Source organism: Crinia signifera, chromosome 1, assembly GCF_055691185.1.
Source record: "Crinia signifera chromosome 1, ASM5569118v1, whole genome shotgun sequence".
In the NCBI taxonomy this organism is placed as follows: domain Eukaryota; kingdom Metazoa; phylum Chordata; class Amphibia; order Anura; family Myobatrachidae; genus Crinia; species Crinia signifera.
In genome coordinates, this window is record NC_139217.1 from 290,997,545 (window position 1) to 291,020,775 (window position 23,231).

At 41.5% G+C, this 23,231-nt stretch overlaps 1 protein-coding gene across 2 annotated transcripts in view; it reads left to right on the forward strand.

Moving 5' to 3' along the window:
• TTC39B (tetratricopeptide repeat domain 39B) overlaps nt 1-22,764 on the forward strand; it is a 128,178-nt gene extending 105,414 nt beyond the window's left edge. For both annotated transcript variants that reach the window (XM_083185805.1, XM_083185815.1), the window contains 14 exons: nt 174-241; nt 2,651-2,715; nt 2,826-2,934; nt 4,859-4,924; nt 5,675-5,783; nt 8,828-8,895; nt 8,980-9,039; nt 10,530-10,691; nt 13,819-13,910; nt 15,760-15,880; nt 18,275-18,386; nt 20,275-20,392; nt 20,626-20,742; nt 22,574-22,764. In XM_083185805.1, coding sequence (XP_083041931.1) covers nt 174-241; nt 2,651-2,715; nt 2,826-2,934; nt 4,859-4,924; nt 5,675-5,783; nt 8,828-8,895; nt 8,980-9,039; nt 10,530-10,691; nt 13,819-13,910; nt 15,760-15,880; nt 18,275-18,386; nt 20,275-20,392; nt 20,626-20,742; nt 22,574-22,670 — 1,364 coding nt within the window. In that variant the 3' untranslated portion in view covers nt 22,671-22,764. The remainder of the gene's footprint in view (nt 1-173; nt 242-2,650; nt 2,716-2,825; nt 2,935-4,858; nt 4,925-5,674; nt 5,784-8,827; nt 8,896-8,979; nt 9,040-10,529; nt 10,692-13,818; nt 13,911-15,759; nt 15,881-18,274; nt 18,387-20,274; nt 20,393-20,625; nt 20,743-22,573) is intronic.
• The last annotated feature ends 467 nt before the right edge of the window (nt 22,765-23,231 follow it).

The following is a 23,231-nucleotide window of genomic DNA, read 5'->3' on the forward strand; positions in this document are numbered from 1 at the left end:
GTTGTGGCCGACTGTTGTGGTCAATTTGCTGTTGTATCTGCAGAACTGTAATCCTGACTTACTAGCCAACCTCTTCAAATGATCCTCGGGCTGCTCCGAATCTAATTTCAGCCGCTGTGTATTGTAGCCATGTCCTTCACATTTCCCTGATCCTGTCCTCCTTTGTTCCTCAGAGGAAATGCATGCGGAGATCTGCTACGCAGAGTGCCTCCTGCAGAAGGCTGCCTTGACATTTGTGCAGGTAATGGAAGATGTTGCTTTTTTTTTTATAAATAAATTAAATCCATGTTTGAGAAACCTTTAATATAAATAAAGTGGCTGTGAATCTATCGGTGTATATAGATTTTTTTTTCCTGAAATATAATCTCTGCTACAAATTTATAGCTTTACACAGCAGCACCGTTGTGTCTGAAAATGATCCTAAATATGAAAACTATGTATCCATTAGAGATTTTTTATGCAGTGAATATACTAGTTAGTTTTCCAATAAATACATTGTCCGTTAAAATCCAGGTTTTATGGTTTTATTATTGTCATGTAAAGGTTTGGGATTGTTTAATATGCAATGTATTTGCACTGTGCATCTATTGGAAATGGATTGTGTAATGCAAGTGATAGCCAAGCTTTTACTGTCTCATGAAGGAGGTCAGCGTGACCTCTGTTTAGCTGACATGAAGGAAATAGTATCAGGTAGCTGGCTGCTCCTTGCTGACAAGGATTCTCCCTGTTATGTAACAGGGCAGTCAGTGTTACAGTTCAGAGATGCACTGCATACTTACTGTACATGGAGTAGGCTATATATATGTGTGTGTGTGTGTGTGTATGTACATGGGCAGTACGGATGGTGTAATGGTTAGCATTATTACCTCACAGCACTGAGGTCATGGGTTCGATTCCCACCATGGCCCTAACTGTGCGGAGTTTGTATATTCTCCCTTTACTTGCGTGGGTTTACTCCGGGTACTCCAGTTTCCTTCCACAATCCAAACATATACTGGTAGGTTATTTGGCTCCTAACAAAATGAACCCTAGAATGTCTGTTTGTGTTTGTGTGTACATGTGGTAGGGAATATAGAGTGTAAGCTCCACTGGGGCAGGAGTGCCTCCTGCAGAAGCGCCTCCTGCAGAAGCCTGCCTTGACATTTGTGTGGGTAACAAACAAATGGTCGCTGGGTTTGAATGAATCTAGTAGATCCAGAATATACAAATATTGTTACACAGTACTTGATTTTATAAGATACACTTATGACCATTTAACAGTCCGATGTTTTATTGCTTTATTATATTAAATGTTATTGCGTTTTGGATGCTGATTTTGTAACATTTTAAAAATGAGCTATCAATATGCTATATACAGTACTAACAAAGCAATGGATTCTGATATGCACAAGATAGCCAGACTTCCAGTGTCTGCCGCATGAGGTCAATGTGGGTTCATGGCTGACATGAAGGAAATAGTATCAGGTAGCTGCATCTGTGCCTTGCTGGCAAGAGTCCTAGCTCAGAACAGCTTGCTTACATAAGGTGGTCATTATATGCTACTTCTACATGTGTATTATTAAACAATAATGAGATGATGGATTTGATCAGAAAAAGTGCATAACTTGAATATTACTGGACATGCAATTATATTTATTCAGTGACTAGAAGTGTGTGGCCTATGACGTGCAGCACTCTGGCCTCTTAAATATAACTTCTTTTTAATTTAGATACTTCAGCCTGATGGTAATACATTTAAGTATTATCATCAGGCTACAGACATGATCAAACAGCAGGTTTAAATAGCACAACCCACGGCTCACAGCCAGCGTGCCCGCCCAGCCGGGAGATGCCTCCAGATGATGTCATAATTTCCACGTTACTACACATAAAGTACAACATAGCAACAACACCTATAACCAAAAAAAACAAAAAACACATTTAACACCGAATACAAACAGAGCAGGATATAACCCTAGTATGGTATTAAATCACATGAATCAATATGCAATGGTTAATTACAGAAAAAAACGAGTTAGAGCAGCGATCACCACATTATTTGAATCAATGCAATAATTTATTCAGACCTATACTCTCATGCAAACCTTTAAGTGTAACAGTTTCCAGCCTAATTATCCATTTAGTAATGGTAGGAGACCAAGATCCCCCCCCCCCCCCCCGCCATTCTTTCTTTAAAAGTTCTCTCAGTTTTTCCGATATAACTAGGGCCACAGGGGCACAAAATTTGGTAGGAATCCTATACCTACAAGTGGTACATGAACAACGTATACACCCCAATTTCTTGGACCTATCAACCGGAGGGGTATATGTTTTGACCAAATAATCCCTCAAATTAAGTGGTAACGTGGAAATTCTGACATCATCTGGAGGCGTCTCCTGGCTGGGCGGGCATGCTGGCTGTGAGCCGTGGGTTGTGCTATTTAAACCTGCTGTTAGATCATGTCTGTAGCCTGATGATAATACTTAAATGTATTGAAACATTGTAAAGTGTCTACATTAAAAATAAGTTATAGTTAAGAGGCTGGAGTGCTGCATGTCTGTTGGATTATTTAGCTGCACTTGCTGTGCTAGATCACCTAGAGAGAGAGAGAGAGTGTGTGTGTGTGTGTGTGGTTTTTTTGTGACAAATGGATTTTCTTTTCTTTTAAAGGATGAAAATCTGATCAACTTTATCAAAGGTGGTCTCAAAATAAGGACAAGTTACCAAATCTACAAGTATGTTCAATTTTCTCTCCTGTTCTTTTCTCCGGTTTCTATACTCAACTCAAAAATTGTCTTTTGAAAAATCTATTTTTCTTTTGTTTTCTTTTTTTTTTTTGCCATAGGGAATGCCACCAAGTTCTTGCAACAATGACACAAGAAGATAAGGACTCAAGTGATATTCACAAACAGTTTGAAGGGGGTGTTAAACTAGGCATTGGAGCCTTTAATCTGGTAGGCTTTTTACACTGCAACCTTTAACCTTTTATTCCTTGTTGAATTATTTTCTGTTCATTATAAACACAGTGATGTTCTTTTACTATTTTGATCTTAATATCTTGACTAAAGTTGCTGTTCTACTCAATTTGATGGTCAAGACCTTTGCATAAGAGGTTAGTCCATAGTTGCCTATCCTGCTGCATTTGATGGGAAACTCTTGCTTTACTCTGGAGTCTCCCTCTGGTCTTGAGTTTGATAAAAATCCCCTGTATTCCCAACCGCCAATGCATTTATTTCCCTGCAAACTACTTACCTGCGCATTCTGCTGTGAGGTCTGGTAAGGACCCTAACCCCCCTAAATCCTGATCCAGATCAAGCTGGACCACATTGTGGTGTTTTCATCCAAATTAAAGAAGAGGTGCCCGAATATGGCCCAGAGAGGGGTGTAGTTTGTAGTGTAAACCATGCCAGGATTTTAAGTTAGATAATGAAGGTTATGCGTACCAAGTTTTGTCCAGATCCATCAAACCATGTAGAAACCTATGACATACATACATACAAACATACATACATACATACATACATACATACGTATTTTAACACACACATGCAGTATTTATATATAGTAAGCAACTGGGGTGGGGGTTCACTTTTCAACCTGTTAGTGGCATGCTGCTCATAATGATACCATTTTCAGGGGAAAATTGTAGCAATGCATACTACTTGCCCATTCAGCAACTATTATTCTTGTCCTTAGTACTGGTATGTCCTATAAAAGTTGGTCATCTCCTACCAACATGACATCCTGATCAATATACGATTCTAAGAATACAATAAAATCTTTTAGAAGGTTCTAAAGAAAACGGAGAATGTGATTGATTGCTATGGGCAACATCTAATCTTCAATAGCATTCCCATTTTAGTAAATAATCCCCTTTCAAGTACTATAAAAGTCACCCCATTCACCCAGATAATATAATGCTATAGTAACCCCAAGCCCATAGTGCTAATCTGTCTTAAGATATCTGTGTTTCTAGCAGTTACCCATCCCCTGACTACTGTAAGTATGTTTTGCAGGTTGGATTAATGTTACCCCTCATGGTGAGCATGGAGCTGTGAGGGGAAGCACCAGGGCCAGCCTACGTAGCAATACTTCCCCTATACTTGAATGTGCACCCCTCCTTCTAATAACCACCTATACTGTTCTCATGATTCCTGGACATTGATGATTCTTTGAAAATGATTTCAAAATATTTCCCTGTTGTCCGTCCCCGGCAAAGGTGTGTTCATGTCTTTTCTCTCTCCCCCCCCCCCACCCCTGCAGCACACATATACCCCACCATGTGCTTTTCCTGTAATGTGTACCTCCACAGATTGCACACCCTGCCAGCGCTGACCTATGCAGTGCACCAAGCTGGTTGCCTCAGATGGTTTCTCTGCGGGCAGGATGTGGGTCACGTGGATGTTTCTGTGAAGGGATTATCATACTATTACACAAGTATTTGCTTTCCAATATATGCATTGAGTCCTTGTATGGCTCGTCTACTACAGTGTAACCTTCGTAGTGCGCCCACCATGACTGCCTCATCTGGTGCACTTGTGGATGGGATGAAAAATACATGGACCTGAGGATACATTGAAATAACCCATTTTGGGTAATTTCTTTTAGGGGTAATCTATTCCACCCAGGGTAATCAAAATGACTGCTGCAACTGGTACCTTATTAGGGTGAAGTACACAACCCATGGAAGTTATTATCCAAAATGCTGCACCAATCCTGCATTATGCTTTTGCTGTGCTCAAGGGTTTCTTTTGTCTGTGACAAAGAACTAATAAGCAATGGATGATCGTTTTATGGCCCACAAGCTGAACTTTGCACTGTATGTTATGTATTCCATCAATATCACAGATACTGTAACTGTGCTTTTTGTTTCTGCAGATGCTTTCTCTCTTACCTTCAAGGATTCTCAGGCTACTGGAATTCATTGGATTCTCAGGAAACAGGGTAACTATTGGCTGATTTGCAGAACCATATACAACTATGGTTAACACAGGGGTTCCCAAACTTTTTTGAATCACGGCACCCCGAAGCATCAGAATTTTTTTCACGGCACCCCTAGGCTAAAGGTTTCTCATTGAGAAAGTCAAACAAATATTAAGTTAAATAAATTGTGTTTATATCTCATCCTTAGGATCAGTTATGTGGTAATGGAATGGACAAAATGTACTTCTGTTTGTCCATAATTTGACTATTATATTGGACATAATTAACTTGAATTGGTCCTGGACCATTAACTCAGGGCACCTCTGCAAGTCCCCCAAGGCACCCTAGGGTGCCACAGCACACAGTGTGGGAACCACTGGGTAACCATATTGTTAGCACAGTGTTTATGAAGAGAACACTCATGGGGTGAGATTTAATAGGATGAGAGATTCAGACCGTGAGAGATTTGGTAAGAAATCTCCAGGTTTTTTTTAAAGCGGCAATCATTTACACTGCAAAATCAAACTGGTTTTGCAGTGTAAATGATTGCCGCTTTAAAAAACCTGGAGATTTCTTACCAAATCTCTCACTTTCTGAATCTCTCATCCTATTAAATCTCACCCATGATGCCTAACTCAGAGGTATTACCTGGCATAGTATATGTGTTAAGCCTGTGCCTTTTTTTTTGTCCCATGCTTCTTTTTTTGTTTCAAGGTAATTTTTTTAAATACATAGCCAAGTTTCATAACAGTCATTTGTTTTGTGTGACAGGAAGTGGGTCTTCTCCAACTACGAGAAGGAGCTTCTGGAGCTAGTTTGAGAGCCATCTTGTGTGTCCTCACTCTCTTGTTTTATCATACTTACATCTCGCTGATACTTGGTAAGTTCCTGCGGGCTACAGGTCAACTCTGAGTGGATCACCCATAGCTATACTTAGAAGTGTAAATGACGTTCTAATGCATTAAATGCTGATGGCTGCTTTGGGAATGATATAGAACAGGAGGGGTGCTTATTGCTATAAAGGGTGATATAAGTGTGATTGGATGTGAGAAGCTTCAAACAATTCTCATTCTCTGTGATACTGAAAGCTGTCAAATAAAATGCATGCATTATAGGGGGTAGGAATTCTTAAGTAGAGGTACAACTTCTTTTTAATTTTGTTTATTTTTTATGTTTATCATTCTTTTATGTGGTGTTAAACAGTGGAAAGAACAACATACAGCACACTTATGTAGGCACACATCATACAAGACTGTTACACACATAAAAGGAAAAGAATTACGTTAAGTGTTGTGGATGTTGGAAATTAAGGAGGAGGAGAGCCAACAGTCAGTGGACATGAGTATGGGTGTGTGTGAATGTGGCGGGAAATGTTGGGAGGTGGAGAGCGATTGAGGGTTATGAACGTGAGAGAAGATTGAATTTGATTTTCTGTTGGACATACTGCTAATGGAGCAATTTGTAGTAGGGGGCAGTGGAGGTAGAACTAAAGATAAGTGAAGGGAGGTAATGGAGGAGGTTGGTTGGCTAATGAATAGATTACAGTGATCAAAGAGAGAAGTTATTTGGGCATGGATGAGTATTATGTAATAGCTTCCAGGTAAATGTTGCAGCAATGAAAACCAAAGAGTAAGGGGTTTATTTACTACAATGGGAGTTCGATTTAAGATGGGATGTTGCTATGGGCAACCAATCAGAGTCTATCTATTATCTTCTAGAAGGTGCTAAATAAATGAGAAGTAGATTTTGATTGGTTGCCCATAGCAACATCCCATCTGACATAGAACTCTTAGTAAATAAACCCCTAAGAGAGGTCACAGTTAATAGCTGATTGGCCGGCGATAAAAACCAGACACTTGATCACTTTACCGAGCTTAATAAATCTACCCCAGAGATTGCTAGAGGTGCCAATCATGGACATTTTTTTTTTTAAAGCAACAATCATTTACAAGGCATGGTTTCAATGTATAAGTGATTGCCGCTTTAAAAAAACATCATAGAATTGCGAAGATCCTGCAACTCTGGCAATGTTGAACCCTATTACATTTCCCTGCTGGACTCTATTGTCCATCTTCATCTCCGTAGTACTAGCTTCCACGGTGAATTGACCAACTTCAAGTATTTTACCTTTTCGTACGATTAATTGTTGGGTCCAAACCTGTCAAGAGACCTTGATTTATAAAATATGTATAATAGATACTCTGTCAAATTTAAGTAAAAACCTTTTTGTTGCTAAATATCCATGTTAATATATTTGTACTTGCTGTGGCAATTCTATTACCTGAAGGTAGTAATATATCAACTATGTGAAATGGTTACATGTTAGTGTTCAAGTAAGTTGGCCAAAAATTAAATGGGAGTCATAACAGCTGTTATAACAGTTACTGTATGGAGAAGAACCATCTACAGATGTGTCCACAAACATCTAACCTCCTTGCACATTAAACATTCTAGTCACGCCATGCCGTGTAGCGCGCAATGTTTCTTAAGGCATTTTTTTCCATTAAAGTGCATCTTATTTGCAAAAGATAGTGCTTCCCCTGATCTATGACACCCACTGAGCGGGTGTCTTATGTGCAGCGGTGTGGGGCAGGAGACATAGCAAAGCTACAATATTTTGTACTGTGCGCCTGCCTGATTTATGAACGGTCAGCATCGCTGACCGTTCCGCCGCCTGCAGCTATTGACTTTGACAGCTGCAGGAGTCGATGCCCTATGCCCACAGCAGGGACAGCGCTGTCCCTGCTGCTGGCTCTGAGCTGTGCTTGGGATCTCACGTGAGTAGCGAGATCCCGCGCATGCGCAGTCCATCCGGCCGGGGAGAAGCAGACATCGCGTCAGCTGGAGGAGGCATCGCCGGCGGGGGGGGGGGGGTTAGCGCTCCCCCGCTTCGGCGGGCAAGATCTTAGTAGATCTTGACGCTCTCCCCTCCTGCTTCGCCTCGCTACTGAGCGCCGCTATAATAAATCTACCCCGTGTCAATGGTCTGTATAGAAGGGTGGCTAATTTATTTTCATTAACGTATACAAAATGAAGCAAATTGAAATGCTGTGGTGAAAAAGTTTGTGTATTGGATTTATTCAACCATGTTGTGGAGCCAGTGCGACTTGGAAAGCGCTTGTTTTTTTGTTTTACCGAAATGCATCAAATTTGCATTTTTGACAAAAAAGAAGCCTGACATTAGCAGAGTTGCACGGGACCTGACATCTCGCGCTGTGTAGCGTATTGATGCTAGATGGATGAAGGCACATCTGTAGTTGGGATCTAATAATATCTCTGAGAAAAGATAGCTGCATGCCAGGGGGTGTGTCGGGCCAATCTCAGTCGCATTAGAGATGAATAGTTGTCAAACTGATTGTGTGGTGTAAGCTATCTGGATCTATGAAATTTGTGTGGTAGTGGAACAAACATATTGGATCAAAAGAAGATTGATCCAAGCAAAAATATGAATTCTTTACATGTATATTAATGTAAAGGCTCTTACATAGATGCCAACTAATGCGTTGTTAGTGTGCCTGAAGGCTGAAGTTGTGAATCACTAATGTAGTGTGAATCGTTATTATAGATGGAACTAGACCTTTTTGTAGAGTTTTCAATATTTTACTATAATAGGTTGTGTTGTATCTATGGCTTCTATAATGCGTCTTTATGTTTAGTATTAAGGAACAAAAAAAAAAAAATCCGGAAGTTTTCTTATTCACAAAGTGATACCAGAAATGTAGGATCGCACATTTTCCCGGTGTGTACAGCATCATATGTGCTCCTAACCCAATTAATATGAATTTTAACAGGTATTAGAAGTAAACCCCACATATGGATTATATTGTTATGCCCTTGATTCCAACTGTCTGATGAGAGTTGAAACCGGGAACCTTTCATATGTTCATAAACAAAATCTTGAGTATACAACTCTCTTATTTCTAGGTACTGGGGAAGGTAATCTCCAAGAAGCAGATGCACTTATTGAACCCTACCTCAAGAAATTCCCCAATGTAGGTGGTCTTAAATGTACTTACATGTGCTAGCTACATTTCTGAATCAATTAAACTATTCTTGTGAATTATTTTCTCTTGTAGGGTTCTCTAATTCTGTTCTATGCTGCTCGGATAGATGTACTCAAAGGAAACTTTGAACAGGTAATGCTAAGGTATTATACTACCTTCTTGTGATGTGATTGTGGGGTACTCTTAGCCCAACCACAAACTAGAAACTGTCTACTAGAGATGTTTTCCTGACTTGTGAAGTCCAATAAACATATGTTGCTGGTTGCAGTGGCAAACGCAGGATTTTCAGAAGGGGTTTTCCAGATGGGCGGAGCAAACCACAGAGATGGACACTTAGGTGACCCAGTATATGCCGGGTCAGTTAAAGTATTATAGATAGACACAGGGGCGTCAACAGCAGTGTAGACCCCTGGGCATAGCAATGTATTGGGGCCACTACTGATCCTCCAGCGGTAGGGGTGGGGGAAGCTTTGATGTCCCCCGGGTGGTAGGGGGTATTATATCAACTGCTCAGCATGTAGCGCCTGGATCAGTAATTTCCATTAATTACCCCTTTACTGCACAGATGGTGGGAGATGGAGTGGGAGAAGGGGGCACTGGGCTGAATGAAGGGGCCCTGACACATAACTTCCAGGGTGGTTGGGGATGTTTAATACGCAGAGGAAAGGTGTATAGTGGAGTGGGCTTATTATTCATAATTTTCTGGTGGGAGACCGCTTGCTTGACTGCAGATATCTCCAGTTCCCAGAAATACATTTATTAGATTTTAATGGATTTAAAACCTAGAGAATCCCACCTACCAAATGGTAATGGGGACTAGGGGATCAGAGTTCAGGAGGCAGAGCAATCTGCCAACGAGTATATAAAACTACATACCAGGTGTGTGGAGCTGGAGCAGTAACCAGCTGCTGGAAGGCTGATATCTCTGGTTCTGGGAACAGTAGAGACAAGCTACTAGTGTCCACCAATGGGGGAGAATCCCAGCTTTTGGAATATACCCTCAGAGAGTTAGACAGAACCTGAAATATCTGACTTGGAAGAGCAATTAACAGGCTTGGATGGGGACCACTGCTTTGAAGTCAGATATCTCCGGTTCCCAAGGGCCGATTTTTAAAATTCTTGTACCCATGGAAAGAGGGGACCCTCAGCTTTCAGCCTAGGGCCCTTAGACTCCTGGGGGGGGTTTCTGGGTACCCAGAACCCCCCCCTGCGTGCGCTACTGGGTTGAAGTAGGAAATATAGGTATCCATGAATTGCTTGCTATAAATAAGGTACAGTGGTAGTCCCATGTTCAGGAAACTAGTTAGTTTGCAAGTATTATGCATTAGTATTACATTGCATGCATGAAAGAGAGGGGAAACAATTCTAAACCCTCCTAAAAGTGGTAAATAAGATGGCTAGATGACATAAGAAAGTGAAGGAGGCAATGTAAGGTCTCACAAATATGATATTCGGGAAGTGTATTTCAGACACAAATGTATTCAGATTATTTTGTGGTATATTTTATTATCTCTGTTTTAAGTTTATATACAAGAAGGAAAAGTTACCATCTGCAACTTTAAACCCCATTCCGCACATGTCCCCTATTGCTGAAGCATTTCTCTGCTTTCATTATTGTGCAGGCGCAGGCAACCTTCCAGAAATGCATTCTTTCTCAGCATGAATGGAAGCAGATTCACCACCTCTGTTACTGGGAGATGATGTGGAGCTATTCTTTCCAGCAGGACTGGCTGCAGGCTTACCACTATGCTGACCTGCTGTGCAAGGAAAGCAAGTGGTCAAAGGTATGTAAGCTTGTTTAGGCAGATGTTTTATTTTTGTTGCATTTTTGACCTTTTCAGTCACAATCCATTGTAATGGCAAATACATATGGGCAATACTGATTAATCATACATGCAGAGGGCTGTAGGCTAGGCGATTCCCCTCGAGCTAGCGATGTGTGTATGGGGGCGGTCTAAGCAAAGATTACTGAACCAAAGTTTATCCTTTTTTTTATTTTTATTTTTACTACATTTATTTTGTTTGATTTGCTTTACCTATTTTCTTACTTTCCTGACTTTATCATGTTACACCTGCATGATCCTTGTTGGTATGTTCCAAATGGCACATTTATTTGTATGGGACCTACATTTAGATTTCTGGTGCTGACTAAGGGCCTGATTCTGACTTGATACCTGCTGTGCGAATTTGCTGCCACCTAGACAGAGTGAAAACCCTCCCTGTGCAAGTCTGCAAATGATTTTTGAAAATGTCACCGATTGCCGGCCAGCGGCAAACCCATGTGCAACTTCCTCTCCGTTGAATGATTTTCACAGTTTGATTTTCCCATTTGTATGTGGGACACTGGAAAGAAAGTAAGTGGAGTGAAGACCCTGGACAATTTCAAAGCTGGCACATCATCTCAGGCTTGTTTCACTCGATACGCTGATCAGCTGTTTTTGTTTTTTGCTAACAAAGCCTAAAGAAAATATTATAAAAGGAATATGAGAGGGAGAAAGAACACTGTTATGACAAATAGTCATCATAAAGCATATCCCTAAGCAAACTGAATAAGGGAAGTTGTCCAAAAAGATGGATTTCACCATGCTTTGATCTGCCTATAAGGATTGTCCCTTAAAGACATTGCATTAGGAGCAGGAATAGTGATAGCTTTGGCTAACCCCATAGTGGAAATACCCCACTTATGTGTAGCAGTTACTGGCAGCAGGTACACAACTGATATTTCCAGGAAAGCTTAAACTGTGTTTGGCTGGGCTCATGCTTCCCACCCCCCAAAAAATCTCCTCCACCTGAGGGGAGTGACCCTTCTGCCTTCTCACTCTTCCTTTTTGAAAGAGCTGGACTTAAGAATCCTCCTGCATCTGAAGTAGCTGTGTCTTATGAATTTTGTATGGATCTTCTTTTGTTAGATCCTCAACTGTAGCTGAGCTACTGAACCTATTGCATAGGTGCAAGAGGGTAGAGGCTTTTATTGCAGGCTTTCCAGTAGGAATCATGTCAGAGTATGAGGTGCTGACAGAAGCACCTCACCTTAGGTCCAGCAATGAAGGGCTCTACTGGAAGCTTTCGGTTCCCACTAGTGATCTAGTGATGGCTACAAGAAGGAATCCACTCCTAGAACGTACACCCCAATTATCGCCACTACACCCTCGGAGAAGAGAAAGAGAGGAAGACTGTATCTAAGACTGGCCCCCACTTTAATCGTAATGGCATTTGAGGTTCCTGGGTCTTGAGCATCTATGACCACAGTAACCGTCACACTCCTCTCTCCTGCCCACCAAGGGAAAGTGAGCTGCCTGTGGGAGCAGGTGCTTACAGCCACTGAGGGAGGATGACATCACATTTAAAAATAGTGGCAAAAAAAACGTATAATTAATGCAATTTGTTTTTCTGATTCATTTCAATTAGAGAAGAGCAGAAATTATAAAATATCTCTTCTAAAACTAAAACAAAAAATGATGGTGTGCCTTAGCAATTTTAGCATCAGTTATGCTATGCGTGAATAAAGGTTAAAAATGACTGTTTTAACATAGCCTCTTTAACAGATTGCCTCTGTGTCAGAAACACAGAGGCAATCACAAGGAAGCAGACTAGTTTTCAAAGCTTTTGCTTCGAGCAGACTTAGCTAGTATCTATATAATGGTGATTTGGTCATTCTTTAAGATCTTTAATAACTGGCATTTTTTTTATAATGCTCAAATCCTCCAAGTCACTGGAACACATTTATATTTTTTTTCCAAGTGGTTTTGACCATGCCAAGTTATCTAAAAATGGAGGGAGTTGAAGTGAGTTTGCGCTGCTGAATGATATTACTAGAAACACAGTATATTCGGCTGGAGAAATTGAATGATTGACACACTGTTGCTGTTATAAACTTTATATAAAAATAAACATATAAATACACAATTTATACAGTATAAAAAATAATAAAAAATCAAATATATGACAGATCAATGTTGAGTTGGAATCCCGATTTTATGAATTGTAGTAAATTTAAAAAGTTCAGCAATCTTTCATTGATGAATAGAAGTTTGCAATAATATGCATATAATGATGATTTAATGGTACCAGTATGGAAAGTCCAATTTGTGCACAAAAAATATATGGAGAAGTATGAAAAAATATATTTAAGCTGCCCAATGTTTATAATAAAAGTAGCACAGGAAGGTATTTTTGCAGTCACAGGTTTTGTATGTTATGCTCACCCTTTTGGAGTAGCACTCTCTCCGTGCTGATTTGCGTGAGGTCCCGGCAAATAGTCCCAGTTGTTTTTCGGGGAGGTGGTGTACCTTACAGACCTGGCATTCACCCTTCTTCGGCAGCAAGCCGGTGTAGTCCGCCTGTAGTCTGTGACGGAGTCACCGTCCTGGCCGCAGCGGCACACGGGGTGAGTTGGTGGTAAAAGCGTGTTTCTGCCCAAATGGGAAGCCGGATGATTGACCCCCGCTGTAGTGTGGCGAGCGGTCGGTGGAGGCAGCTGATGGCCAGCAGCGTAGAAGCTGCACTTCAGCTGTGATTCAGGCTGGGAGATCAGCGGGGAGCCGGATGGTGTACCTGTGCTGAGGCTCAGTTCGTGGTCTGATTGCCAGCAGCGTGGGGTGAGCTGCGCTTCAGCTGTGAATCAGGCTGAAAGTTTTGCTGAATGGGTTTCCAATCCACAGAGTGATGACGTCAACGCGTTTCGTCCCCGTGGTAGTCTGGGAACTTTTTCAAGACAAGTCATGCCAAGTTATCTCCCAAACTGTCTGAGACACATATCCTTGCTATAACAAAGGCCACAACTCTACATGTGCTATGATTTTATATCTTAAAGGTGGAAGGTGCGCTGCTGAAATGTCTATAAAAAACACTTTAATAATGGTACTATGAAATGACATGGTCTTTTAATACACTCTATCTCTTTGATTATAGGCAACTTATGTATTCCAAAAAGCGGCAATACTGAGCATGCTTCCTGAAGATGCTGTAAAAAGCACAGGAGAGGATGTATTTGCCTTGTTCAGGTGAGATTGAGAGCTTTGTGCATTATTGTATTTCTTTATGTATAGATTTGGCATGAGAAGTGACCAGGGTGGGTGGCGGTGAGGCAGCAGCCGGGAGAGGGTCGCAAGAGCGAGTGTAGACCCAAATGATTGTCAAATACTTATGTACTGCCCACAACTGTTCTCATTAGGCACGCCACACATCTAACCAAAGCTTTTATTCAACTAACCAAATGTCCAAATTGTCTGACCAACTAAGCTTGATATATCTGCCCCCCCCACACACACACACTCTATAATAAGCGTTTTACAGATGTAGACCACATACACAAAGCAAGATTAAGTACAGTATTAAGCATTGGCGTATCTATAATGGGTGCAAGGTGAGTGGGGCACATGATCTTTGGATTCAGGGGACCCACACGCACACCATGCACCACGTTGTCCATCACTGCAGACACACATCACTGGAAAGATGGCTGCTATGGGCATTTTCCTGGTAACTTACTCATGCACAATACAGATTTCCCCAAGACCTGCACTGCTAGACGGGGTCTGCATGGAGCCTGAACACGGGCCCCCTGCACTCTTTAAAATGCCCCTGTGTGTGTATAGAAGTTTTGATTAGGGAAATATTTATAACTTACGGTTCAAATGAAATGATTTTTAAATTGTTTATATTTACATTATAGTACACCCTAAGCCCATAGCACCGCAGTCTGCTCCTTCCTGATGGTTCACTGACTTACATCTCTGCACATGCATAGATGCAGATCTTGTTCTGCAAGATCACTCGCAGTGCCCTGTTGAGCGGGTATGGGGTGTGTATGGGACAGCGCATGCCCAAGGCCAGAATATAGTGTGAATATCCCAACCATCCTGAGAAATCAAAGGGTTAGCTGCATCTTCCAACTGTGCTATTGCATCCATATCTCAGTCTGCCTGTGTTACTTCCTTTCCAAAGCTATCCACCTTTTGGCTTGTATTGACTGTCCAAAGATTAGTAGTGGCAGTGAGTGTAAACTAGTAGGAGTACACATTCACTGACGAGTATATGTTATACATTGCACCAGATCTTGCTCTATATATTCAGTTTGGTCTTGTTGTCCTTTTGCATGTGGTCTCAGTACTGTCCCAACGCACTCAATGAGGTTCCAAGAGGAGCGTTTCTCCATTGGTGAAGTGCTGCTGCTTCTGTGTGGTGCGATCTCTCCCACCAGTGTTCTCTCTCTTGCCCATTCTACTGTACATGTGGAAATTCATAGGAGATAAGACAGACTCTCTTTGAAATAGTTACTTTCATGCTCTCCCAACATTTGCGTTTAATTAGGAGGTTGCCTCAACTTCATCACAAAAAAGAATGAATTGTATTTTGAGAAGAAAATAGTGTGGAAGTATAAAAAGCGGAACTTGTTTCCTAGCACGGCGCCCATGGCATACTGTATGCGATGGTATGCGATGCGATATTCGGGTAAATGACCCGGAATGTACAATTAAATACATGTTAAGTAATCCGCGTCCCCTCGTGGGGTTTGCTGCGCTCGCCACATTATCTAAGATCAACTCCACACCGACGTGGATAGAGCAGGTATGAAAAGGTTGGAGGACGCGTACCGTCGCCCCTCGCGCGCTCGCCACGCTTCGTGTTGGCGTTGACAATGGGGGTGCAATTAAAAATCGCATCGCATGCCGCTATATTGCATGTGATGCGATGGAAATTGGGGGCGCCGTGCTAGGAAACAAGTACCTAAAAAGCTATATTTCTGTGCCTACCACAGAGCTCTCTGCTGAGAGCAGCATATGGTCTGTGTTAATGTGGCTTTGAGCAGCCTGTATTAATGGCTGCTTAGTATATAATTTTGTGTTACAGGCAAGTAGAAAGTTTGAAACAAAGAATTGCTGGGAAATCCATCCCAACAGAAAAATTTGCAATTCGGAAGTCCCGGAGATATTCAGCTGCTAATCCTGTCAAACTGACTCTGCCAGTCTTGGTAAGATGGATACTGTACATGACATGTGTAACCCCGAACTGTGAGTTCATTGGTACATTATACTATGGGAAGGCTGATTTTAGCCATCGGCTGGCAAGTAACATCATTTCTGCAGGCTAATCTCAGAAAGCCTAAATGTATGATAGAAAAGAGAACATTTCCACACCAACGGTATTTTTTTGCTAAATAGTTGTACAGGTCGAGTATCCCGTATCCGAATATCCGTTATCCGAATTATTCCGAAATACGGACATTCCAGAAAGTGAAAAAAAATTTTTTTTTTGCTAAAAACTCACTGGGGACATTTGTAACAGCATCACTGGGGACATGATATGTAACTGGCACTATATATGTGCAAGACAATGATTGCTTGGCATTCAAATTCACTGCTGAGATAGTACACACATTTTGTTTCACGTTTTGAAACCTTGTTTTTTTAACAATTAAAATATATTTGTGTGTATTTTATGTGGTAATAAAATATATTTGTGTGTATATTATGTGTTTATACAGCATAAATGCAAGATACTTCAAAATACATCATTGAAATATTAAAATATTCTGAAATACGGAATAATCCGTTATCCAAAATTCTCCTGGTCCCGAGCATTTTGGATACGGGATACTCAACCTGTATTAAAATTGATCCACATGTGGAAAAAAAAATAGTATGGTAACATTTTGAAAACTAAGATGACCATATTACACGTGGTTTCATATAGTACCCACAAATAAAATGAAATTGTGTTATCTTACTTTGTATCAACCATTTCCATGTCGACCTTTACTATTTCAGTGTCACGCTAATGATCCCGTCGACCTTGTTACCCAGTTCACCTATGCCATGTTGACCATATGGGGTCGACCTAATTAGGGCTGACCAATGATTTATACCAAAGTTAATGGTTGCACTAAATCATAATGAGAAAACATTGACTTGCAGTCCAAGACCATGCTGGAGAAGTACATGGAATAGAACACCATACATATATATATATGCAATAAGCAGCAGGGTAGCATCCAACCCATAACTTTAAAATTGTGGGGATTGGCTTATTTATAGATACTTCCATATAGATACTTCCATAGTGGGCGTGTTCTATTTGTTCTGTTTAGTCTTGGTTTTTTTTCTTTCTTACTTTTGTATCACAGGTCTGTGTGACATTCTTGACAAAATAATTAATCTGCATACAAAATATGTACCTTTTATACTGTATAATCAGGATTACCAATTGTAAATGGCAACAGAATACAGTATGCTGACATTACTCTGTACAATATACATTTTGATAGTTTTTTTTTTTTAAATAGTTTATTGCTTTTTTTTTTTAGCAAATGTATTGCTATTTGTTTAAAAGTAGGGTACTTGTGTATTATCACGGCGCCCACGAAATCGGCCGAAAATCGGCCGCAAATCGCATGGAAAAATCGGATGCGATTTTGCGGCCGATTTTCGACCGATTTTTCACTTTTTCCGGCCAATTTGCATGCTGTTCCATTATTGCACACCTTGCACACCCCCGATTTCCATCGTAGTGCATCGCATGCAATATAGTGGCATGTGATGCATGTGAATCGATTTGATTTGTAATTGTACAATCACCCTGATGGGTGCTTACAATGTTAAATGTACCGCCATTGTTAACGCCACCCCCACTATCAACGCCAACCCGAAGCGTGGCGGCGGTACGCGTCCTCCGACCTTTTCATACCCACACTATCCACGCCGGCGTGGAGTTGATTTTAGTTAGTGTGGCGAGCGCAGCGAGCCACCGAGCCCGAAGCGTGGCGAGGGGACGCGGAATACATGTAAAGTAATCCGCGTCCCCTCGCGGGGCTCGCTGCGCTCGCCACGCTTCGGGCTCGGTGGCTCGCTGCGCTCGCCACACTATCTAAAATCAACTTCACGCCGACGTGGATAGTGGGGGTATGAAAAGGTCGGAGGACGCGTACCGCCGCCCCTCGCGGGCTCGCTGCGCTCGCCACGCTTCGGGTTGGCATTGATAGTGGGGGTGGTGTTAATAATGGGGGTGCATTTAACATTGCAAATCACATCGCATCGCATACCACTTGCTGGCATGCGTTGCTATGCGATATTTAATTGTACAATCAGGGGCATTTTCCCGAAAATCACATCGCATACCATCGCATAGTACCTGGGGGTGTGCAAGGAAGGAATAACATGCAAATCATCAGGAAATGGCAAAAAATCGGCCGAAAATCGGACGCAAATCGGACGCAAAATCGCATTGCAGATCAAATCGGCAGAAAATCGGCAGAAAATCGGCCAATAAATCGTATGTGATATCGGATGCGATTTGGATGAAATCGGGCGCCGTTATAATACACAAGTACCTTAAGTAGTATTTGTTTTTCCATCCTCTTATGTTACAGGAAATGATGTATATGTGGAATGGATTTGCAATAGTCGGGAGAAGGTCTGACCTCACGGAAAATTTGCTGGTTACTATTGAGAAAGCCGAAACTGCTTTACAAAATGAAACAAGTATGTGTGAAGTGTCATTTTATGTTGAAATAGTAAAGCAGTAGACTTTATCATGTTCATAGTATACTAACATAGTATAATACTCTCCATGGGACATTCAGAATCACATTCATACTTTATTGTACCGAATACGAATATAAGCTAGTTTATTTTACCCTTAGCAGAATTTAATACAATACTAGTATTTGTCCTTTCACACATCTGTCCATCATAGCACCCAGAAGTGCACAACACTGTTGCTAGTACTAGGGTACTACTATGGGGCACAAAATGAATGAATGCTCCTGAGAATGTGGTCTTTCTTTAGAAGCATTGGAGTGAAGGCTTATTAATAATGTTATTTGACCCAACAAGTTCTAGTTAAGCCTCTACCCAGCAGCACATATGCTGCACATGTTTAGGCATAGCGTTACTTTCTGACTGCAGAAACCGTCGCCAAAGTATTTGCTTTAAAGGGGAAGCAATTCTATAGATAGCAAAAAATGGACAATAGCATAATAAATGGAAATCTATGTCTCCTCTGACTGATAGGTGGTGTGGTATAGCATGCTGACAGTAGGGCTTACGTAGGGATTCCTACAGTCATTAGTCCGACGTTGGAATCCTGACTGCCAGGATTGAAAGAGTGGGGGGAGGGCGCAACAAAGCCCTTTTGCAGGCTCGGTGGCTATGCTCGCTTTATGGGGGTCGTGGATCCCCACAAGGGAGAATACTCCCTGTCAGTCGGTATCCCAACTGTCAGGAGTTTAACAGTCCAACATCTGTGTAATGATCATCGCAATCACGACAGCTTGCCAAAGCTCCCTACTATTTGTACCTGCAGGGTCTTAGGTGCAAATGAACCTCTCCACCATCCCATAAAGCCTCAGTTTGGTTCATGTCAGACAAATGTGGCCACCACATCATTGGTTAGAACTCTACAGAAAGCCCATTTAGCAGCTTTTGGACAACTTGTGACCTATAGCATGGTGCATTATTCAGCTGGAATATTCCACCGTTGTGGGGCTACATGTAGTCCATTAAGGGCTGCAAATGGTCATCAATCAATGCACCATAGAGGTTACTAGTCAGTAACATGTTCATGCATATCAGTGGACACAATCCATGCCACCGAAACTTACCCCAAACTATTATGTAACCCCCACCAGCATGCACAGTGCCTTGTTGAGAAATGGGGTCCATGGCCTCTTGGGGAATGCCCTACAAACACTACAGTCACCCTGAAACAACCTAATCACTGACTCGTCGGACCATAGCACATGTTGCCAGTAGCACAGGATTCAATTGGTGATATCGCAAGCTCAGATCCTCCATTGTGTCTGGTGTCATAGTGTTAACAGGGGCACTCGGTTGGGTCTCCTGCTCCTCCTATTTCATGAAAGCTATAGAATGCTGCACTGACATGCCGGATACACATCAGGTACTATCTGTATTGAATGTGAATGTGATTTTGAGCTAGTGTTATCACAAACTATTCTGACCAGTCGCCACTCATCACGGTCATTAAACACCCCTGGTTTGCCACTGTACTGTCCATTGTGGCACCAAACATTGCAATTCATATGATGCTCCATTAGAGTGCACACAGCATTCATTGTTGACATTACTGTTGTTCTGTCATTGTGATAGGCTGGTAACTAGAATGTGTATAATATATTTATGTATATAATGTGATTAAATTTATATTAAACATTATCACCTAAACATCCATTGTTGGAGTCTGGATACTCCAGTATGAATCTGCAGTGATATTATGGACACTGTTTCATCGCCATAACATGGACAGTAATCTGGTTTCTGTGGACATAGTAAAGATCCATAAAGATAATATTAAACACACAGCTTTATTGTATCCTCCTCAAACTAACACTAGTGACTTCATTTTCAGATCCAACAGAATACTTTGGAGATGACCAGTGCCTTGTCCAGTTACTGAAAGGTCTTTGCCTGAAACATCTGGGTAGATTATTACAGGCTGAGCTTTGCTTCAACCAAGTGACACAGAGGTATGCACACATTGTAGTGGTACACCTTTTTCTGATTTAAGTTAATGTTTTACTTTTTAATGCAGCTCCTATATGACCCCTACTGCTTTTTTTGGAAATATGTTTTCCCGTATCATCCAGTATCTGTGACACATCAATCATGCATCTTCTTTCTCTCACGTGTTATTTAGGTGTATGTAAAATACAGCAAATGCCTTCTCATATAACCAGAGCTCTCTTGTCTGACATTTCAGTGAAAAGAGGCTCAAGTATGATCACTACTTACTGCCATTTACCTACTTTGAGCTGGGACTCCTATATAAAGACCAAGGTTATACAGATAAAGCCATACGGTTCATTGAATCTGCAAAGTAAGTGAGGTTTTCACTATATGTTTCATCATTGCTAGAAGTAAATGAAGTGTGTGTGTATGTAAGCCAGTAGCAAATCAGGATTGGCAGCGCACCCGCTCCTCATTTGCTCCCTGTACGTGGCAGATTTTAAATGATGGCAGCCATAGATGGACTGTGCACCTAGTAGCCTACAGAGCAAGCGGCGGTCTGCACTCCCACCTCCCCATCTGGTGCTTACAAAGTGAGTGGCCTCCGCAAACACCTTCCTCGCCTGGTCCGGAGCCTGCAGAGCAAGCGACTGACCTCCACAACCTACTCCCTGCCTGAAGAGCAAGTGGCCTCCGCAAACCCCTTCCTCGTCCGGCGTCTTCAGAGCAAGTGCCCTCTGCATACTCCCTACCCACCCCGAGCCTGCAGAGCGAATGGCCTCCGCAAACCCCCTCCCACCTGACATCTACAGAGCTAATGGCCTCCGCAAGCTCCCTTCCTGTCCAGCAGCCCACAGTGCAAGCGACCTTAAACACCTCCCTGCCCGGTTGCCTGCAGAGCAAGCAAACCCCCCCCCCCCCTCTTTCGCTGGATGCCTACAGAGCTAAGTGAGCAGCCATCCACAACCCACACTCTGCCCAGCGCCTGCAGAGCAAACACCCCTCTGCAGAGCAGCCACACCACTGCATTCCTCTGAGGGAACCGCTGTGCCTAGTGCTGCTGTTGTGACTTGGACAAGGTTCCAGTCTGGACTGCTGGAGGTAGGAATGGCTTTTTTTCCACATTGATGATTCATTAACAAATGACGACAACAACAAAAAAATATGCATGCAAAGCTTATGTGTTTTGGAATACTTAAATATAGATTTTCCATAACATCCCTTTCATTTTGGGACACCCATGGTATAATTAAACCAGGTGAAATACAGGCTTGAACTTGGAAGAAGAGGTGCAAATCATAGTTGTTCCAGTTTGATGGGATATACAAACAACCTTTAGAACTGGAGGATAAAGAGACCTGCACTGTTAAAATCTGAGAACAGATCGGGCATTCAAATGGGAGAGGCAATTTGTGACTGCACTACAGCTGAGGGCTATGTAGGCTCCACCGCTTGTCCTATCAGCAAGTTTCTTTATAGTCGATTTCAAATACCAAGCAGCGGTGTATTTAATAGTTAATGGGTTTAAATAGTTAAAAGAATATGGTTTTATGATAATTTTGTGTAGAGCAAAAAACTTACATAATAAGTTCCAAATTTTATCCTTAGGTCTGCAGCGGTTTTTCAGTTGCTACTTTTTCCCTCTGTGGCCAGTCACTTTTACTATGCTGCATTATATGGTTATTTTATTATCGCTAGAGTAGGCCAGAGCTCATATACATGGGTCCTTATATAAAGAAATTACATAAACTGAACCCTACCTATTGTTTAAGTCTGTGGGCAACATAATGGACAAACAGTATTTCCAAATAGAAATAATATCCCTTAAATTGTGTAACAGGCCATTGTACAAGTTCAGTGAAAAGATCCCTGCATCCTATTGTATTTGCTAGTTTTCCAGACTGCAAAATGCAACAAATTAGGTCACACAACTGACTAAGGACCAGATGCACTAAGCTTCAAAAGTGATAAAATGGAGAGTAATAAACCACCCGCCAATCAGCACCTGCCTGACATTTTTCGGACACAGTCTATGACATGGCAAAGTACAGTAGGAGCTGAGCATTTTGAGTACCAAATCGTAATTGGTTGCGGCTTGAGATTATGGGTTTGGGTGTTGCAGTAAGTGCAGTTTGTCAGTGAGCGAGTCTGCGACAGAAAGGCATCTTGCTAATCAATTGTTATTTTGTTTCATCATACAGAAACAATTATAAAGACTACTCCATGGAATCCAGGTTGCACTTTCGAATTCACGCAGCACTCAGCAGTCTTAAAGGCTCACCACCCTCAAGCCCTTAGCGACCAAGTGACACTGGACTACTTTTGTACATGGGTGTTGCTGGAACTTCATACCTGAAGAGGTGGAGATTAAACTAGTTTAATTCTAAATGAACTGACTGTTATCCTGTGTGATTTGTCCAATGTAGCTATTATTTTCTATGGTAATTGTACTATAAAAAAAAATATATATATAAAAATTCTACATTCTATACTTTAAAGAAAAATCAGAAAAAACTTCTATTTTGTTCCATGACAAAAATAATTTATCCATTTTGACTTGAATGAAAATATTTTAAAGACCATTTCTGGCGCAGTAAAGTCTATTCCAAACAAAATGCCTTTTGTATGTTTTAATATACAGTATTTTTTTTATTTTTACAGAAATCACAAATCAATAGCATAGTAGTAGAATTTTATTTAACATGTCAACACTCTTTGGTTGTAATCGCATGTGTATGACATCCGTTCCGAATCGCATCGGATCAGAGCCGATCATACGTGCTGCACATGGGAGAAATCTGATGCGGGGGATGATGTGAAGAGGAAGCCTGGTGGTGGGGCGAATTAGAAAAACAGAGG